The sequence below is a fragment of the Penaeus chinensis genome, chromosome 33 (genome assembly GCF_019202785.1).
Source record: "Penaeus chinensis breed Huanghai No. 1 chromosome 33, ASM1920278v2, whole genome shotgun sequence".
Classification (NCBI taxonomy): Eukaryota; Metazoa; Arthropoda; class Malacostraca; order Decapoda; family Penaeidae; genus Penaeus; species Penaeus chinensis.
The window spans coordinates 34,933,439-34,938,044 of NC_061851.1; the positions used below are offsets into that span (position 1 = coordinate 34,933,439).

Genomic DNA, 4,606 nt, shown 5'->3' on the forward strand with positions numbered 1-4,606 from the left:
CTCTCTCTCTCTCTCTCTCTCTCTCTCTCTCTCTCTCTCTCTCTCTCTCTCTCTCTCTCTCTCTCTCTCTCTCTCTCTCCCTCTCCCTCTCCTCTTTCTCTGTCTCCCTCTTTCCCCCTCTACCTCTCATTCTCTCTCTCCTTCTCCCTCTCCTTTTTCTCTTTCTCTTTCTCTTTCTCTTTCTCTGTCTCCCTCTTTCCCCCGTCTGCCTCTCATTCTCTCTCTCTCTCTGTCTCTGTCCCTCTCCCTCTCTCCCTCTCCTCTTTCTCTGTCTCCCTCTCCCTCTCCCTCTCCCTCTCCTCTTTCTCTGTCTCCCCTTTCCCCCCCTCTGCCTCTCATTCTCTATCTCCCTCTCCCTCTACTCTTTCTCTTTCCCTGTCTCCCTCTTATCCCCCTCTGCCTCTAATTGTCTCTCTCCCTCTCCTCTTTCTCTTTCTCTTTCTCTTTCTCTGTCTCCCTCTTTCTCCCGTCTGCCTCTCATTTTCTCTCTCTCTCTCTCTGTCCCTCTCTCCCTCTCCCTCTCCCTCTCCCTCTCCCTCTCCTTTTTCTCTGTCTCCCTCTCCCTCTCCCTCTCCCTCTCCTCTTTCTCTGTCTCCCCTTTCCCCCCCTCTGCCTCTCATTCTCTATCTCCCTCTCCCTCTACTCTTTCTCTTTCCCTGTCTCCCTCTTATCCCCCTCTGCCTCTAATTGTCTCTCTCCCTCTCCTCTTTCTCTTTCTCTTTCTCTTTCTCTTTCACTATCTCTACCTCCCTCTTTCCCCCCTCTGCCTCTCATTCTCTCTCTCTCTTCCCCCTGTCCTTTCCTCTCTTTTTATGTTCACTGAAGATCTCTTGTCCCATTGCTAAAGGTTACAACCAGATGAGTGGGATGGGGCACTATGGGGCCCCCCCAGGGGGACCCTATGGGCCCTACTGTGTGCAGGTGCCTCAGTATGGGCCGCGTGCAGATGGCACACATACTGGCTCTGTGTGGTTAGACCCCTCAGCCCAGCAGCCTCATCCCCTTCACCCTCACCATCCACAACAGCAGCAGCAAAATCCTCAGCACCTGCAGCAGCAGCAGCACCTCTTACACCATACTCCTCAACAGGAGCAGGAGGAAGATTTTGTAAGTGTGTGTTTCATTATGGTTGAGTGAGTGTGTGAATGAGACAGTCAGGAAGAGAGAAACATGATCTATTAAATACCATACACAAATATGATTGACAAATAAATTGATAGCTACAGGTCTTCCTTATCTTGATGCATTATTCTCTACAATTTTTAAATTCATATAGTTCTGAATATGCAGTTAGATATTAGTACACTTTATGAGAATAGTTACAGAATTTGTTATACATAAACACTGAGAGCATATCATATGTAAGAGATGTTATCCTTCCATTATAAAGTGAAAAACTGCTCATTCCTATTTTTATCTGATTTATGAATTAAATGGCTAGTTTTCAAGAGCAGCATTTTTGATAGGATGATTGATAATTGAATACTTTTTATGATTTCATAAAGGTGACAGCACAAGTAATGATGGGAATATTGAGAGAAGTAATGTTAATGATTTAGTTACAGTGTTGAGTAAAAATATAGACTGCAAGATGTAGACTTAATTTCATTACTGAAACTTCCTTTCAGACACCAAGGGTACAGCGTGAAAAGCAGCCAGTTCCAAATGACTTGCACAAAAAGACACACCAGAAGTTCTTCCGAGATCAAGGTCGGCCATACATTTCCCGTGCGACTGGGAAGGAGATACGAGGCCGTGCAATGGGTCCTCCATGTAACTGTAAAAAGAAATGCTGGTCGAAAATTGAACATGGGGCTGAAGAAATTTTCTCAGCCTTCTGGGACATGGGCAACTTTGACGAACAAAATGTGTACCTTTATGGTAATATTTCAATTAAGCCAGTGAGTCGGCATTATGTAAAGGGGTCAAACAGACGAACCTACACTTTTACCTACTGGTGCAAAATAAGAGGGAAACATGTGGAAGTGTGCAAGGAAATGTTCATGGGTGTTCATGGCCTCCAGAACAGCAGAGGAAGAATCGGAAACCTCATGAAGCAGATGAAAGACGGAAACCTGCTCCCGAAACCAGACCAGCGTGGCAAGCATGCAAACCGCCCAAACAAGTACACAGAGCAAAGTCTGCAAGGAGCCAGACAGCACATTGAAATGTACATCAATCGTAATATGACATTAAAAAAAATGTACAGAGATTTTTATGTGCCGTGGTGTGACGAACACAAATTAGTACCTGTCAGCGAAGACAAATATCGGCGAATTTATTCAGAAGAGTATAAAGTCTCCTAATGTTTTCATTTTTATAGTATAATCAAAAAGAGTGAGCAGGTACAACTAATCATTCAGTCACCATTATGTTTGAAAGTTGAGTAGAACTTGACTTTGAAATTAACCATTTTGCATGTCTGCCAAGTTCTCAGACTGTGAGTTTGAGAATTATCATTTCATTTTTAGTTTTCTAAAGAATAACCCCTACTCAGATTTTTGTCAGTGAAAATTAATTTTATTAGAACTTTATTGTCAGAGGAAGATATTTTATACAAAGGATGAAGGGGTGAGTTCGTCGTAATCGTTATCATTATCATTATGAATTCATGAACAAATCACATCTAAATCATATTCCACTGAGTGCATTAAAGTGTAATTTTGCCTCATTAAAATTCACCCATTACATTCCACTACAATAACAGTCCTTTTACAGTATGGTGTTTAAATTTAGAACTTTTCCAGTGTATGAAATATCCATAAAATGGGTAAAGAAATTAAAGGTTTTATTCATCCCAAACTTTCACATTTTTGCATGTTTGAGATAACAAAAATAGAGAGGAAAAATATGTAAAAGCAAGTGTGCAATAGAAATGAAGGTGATTTTAAAAAATGTGAAACCAATTCTCAGTGGATGTTTGTCTTACCCTCCCCCTTAATCCCTTGCCCATTGTTGTCATAGGGGGCTTAGGAGATGGAGTCTAAGTCACAATACCGGGAACTTCCCCTACCTTGGGCCTCAGCCCTGGATTCCTTCCTTCTCTTGCCCGTTTTGTGTGTGTGAGAGTGTGGGGGGGGGGGTGCGTGTGTGTGTGTGCGTGTGTGAGGGGGGGCTTAGAATATGGAGACAGATCCAATCTTGGGGATCTCCCCTGCCTTGGGCCTCAGCCCTCGACTCTGCTTCCCCTATCCTTCTCTTATCTTTCCCAACCCTTTCCTCTGTCAAATTCCTAAGGTGTTGAAAGGATGAAAGGCTTGTGCCAGTCATGGATGGCCACAGGGAGCCGTGGGCTCAGCATTCCCTTGGTTAATTGTTCAGCCCTTACTCCACAATGGGACCCTGAGAGATGGACCTTTTATCTTCCCCACAAATTTCAGGCATACCACGACCAGTAATGAAGATTTTGTACCCTTATTAGGGGCATTGAGGCTTGCCCCTATATAACTAACCTCTCTGAATCTAACTCCTCAAGTTTACCAACATCTGACTCTCCTTTGATCACAGCTCAGACCACTGCTACTAATCCTCTCAACATACTGTCAATTTAATCCAACCTGAATCATCTACCCAGGTTATAACTCATTCTTCGAAAGATACCCCTTCCTCACCCGCAATATCCTCCAACCCACCTCCTGCACAGTCATTTTTTACATCCTCCTCCCTTATTACAACTCTCCAACCATATTGCCCTCACCCCCACAGTACTGTCTCACTCCGCACCACTCCCTCCTTCTCCCGTCCTTGCCCCTCTACAATTCCCATTTCTACAAATCTTTTGTGTACTCTCTTTAGCCCAGTTCAGTGAGACAGATTTTTTGGGATTCCCCAACAGCCCCTTATTCTGATAATACCCTCCTCTTTCAGCAATGTCTCAACAAACAAGTAGGCAAAGTTTCCTCCCTTACAAACCACTGTACATTGCACAGTTATCTGCACTTTTAATTGTCACTGGATTACTTTATAGCCTTTGAAACCATACTATCCCAACTCCAACCACCTTTCCTATAGTTGGAGACTAACTGTCGCCACACCCTCAGGGGAGACTCCACTACTACTTCCCAAGGTCACTCCTTAGAGCACTTTTTCTCCAATACTGACCTTATCCTCCTAAATTCAAACCATCCCACTCACTTCGAAATATGTACCCAATCCTTCTCATGCCTTGATTCTATACTTCCATTAGTCGGTTCTAGACAGCTTTCACTCTAGCGATCACTTCCCTATTCTCCCTTCTCCTTCTTCCTATGTCCCACTTCCCAATCCTCTTTGCTGGTACTTTGACAGAGCTGACTGGCATACCTTTACCTCTCTCTCTATTCTTGATCTACTCCTTCCACAAATTTATGTATCCTCTATAACATCATCAGTCTCTGCAGTTTGGCGGCGGATCCTTAAACTATCAGGAAAATCTCATTCTGCCCCTGTCCTCCATATCCATAACAGCCTCATCTCTGACCCTCTTCAAGTAGCTACAGAACTTTATTTTAGCCAAGTCAGTAGCGGCTCTCACCTTTCTCCTCTCTTCTTTTCCATAAAATCACCGCATCCCCATCTCCTTCTCCCTCTCCTCTACAGAATCTTGTAATGCACCCTTTTCTTCTGA

At 43.7% G+C, this 4,606-nt stretch overlaps 1 protein-coding gene across 1 annotated transcript in view; it reads left to right on the forward strand.

Moving 5' to 3' along the window:
* Window positions 1–2,779, forward strand: part of LOC125043179 — a 5,837-nt gene extending 3,058 nt beyond the window's left edge. Inside the window, exons 2-3 of the mRNA XM_047639171.1 lie at window positions 848–1,107; window positions 1,629–2,779. Coding sequence (XP_047495127.1) covers window positions 848–1,107; window positions 1,629–2,306 — 938 coding nt within the window. The 3' untranslated portion in view covers window positions 2,307–2,779. The remainder of the gene's footprint in view (window positions 1–847; window positions 1,108–1,628) is intronic.
* The last annotated feature ends 1,827 nt before the right edge of the window (window positions 2,780–4,606 follow it).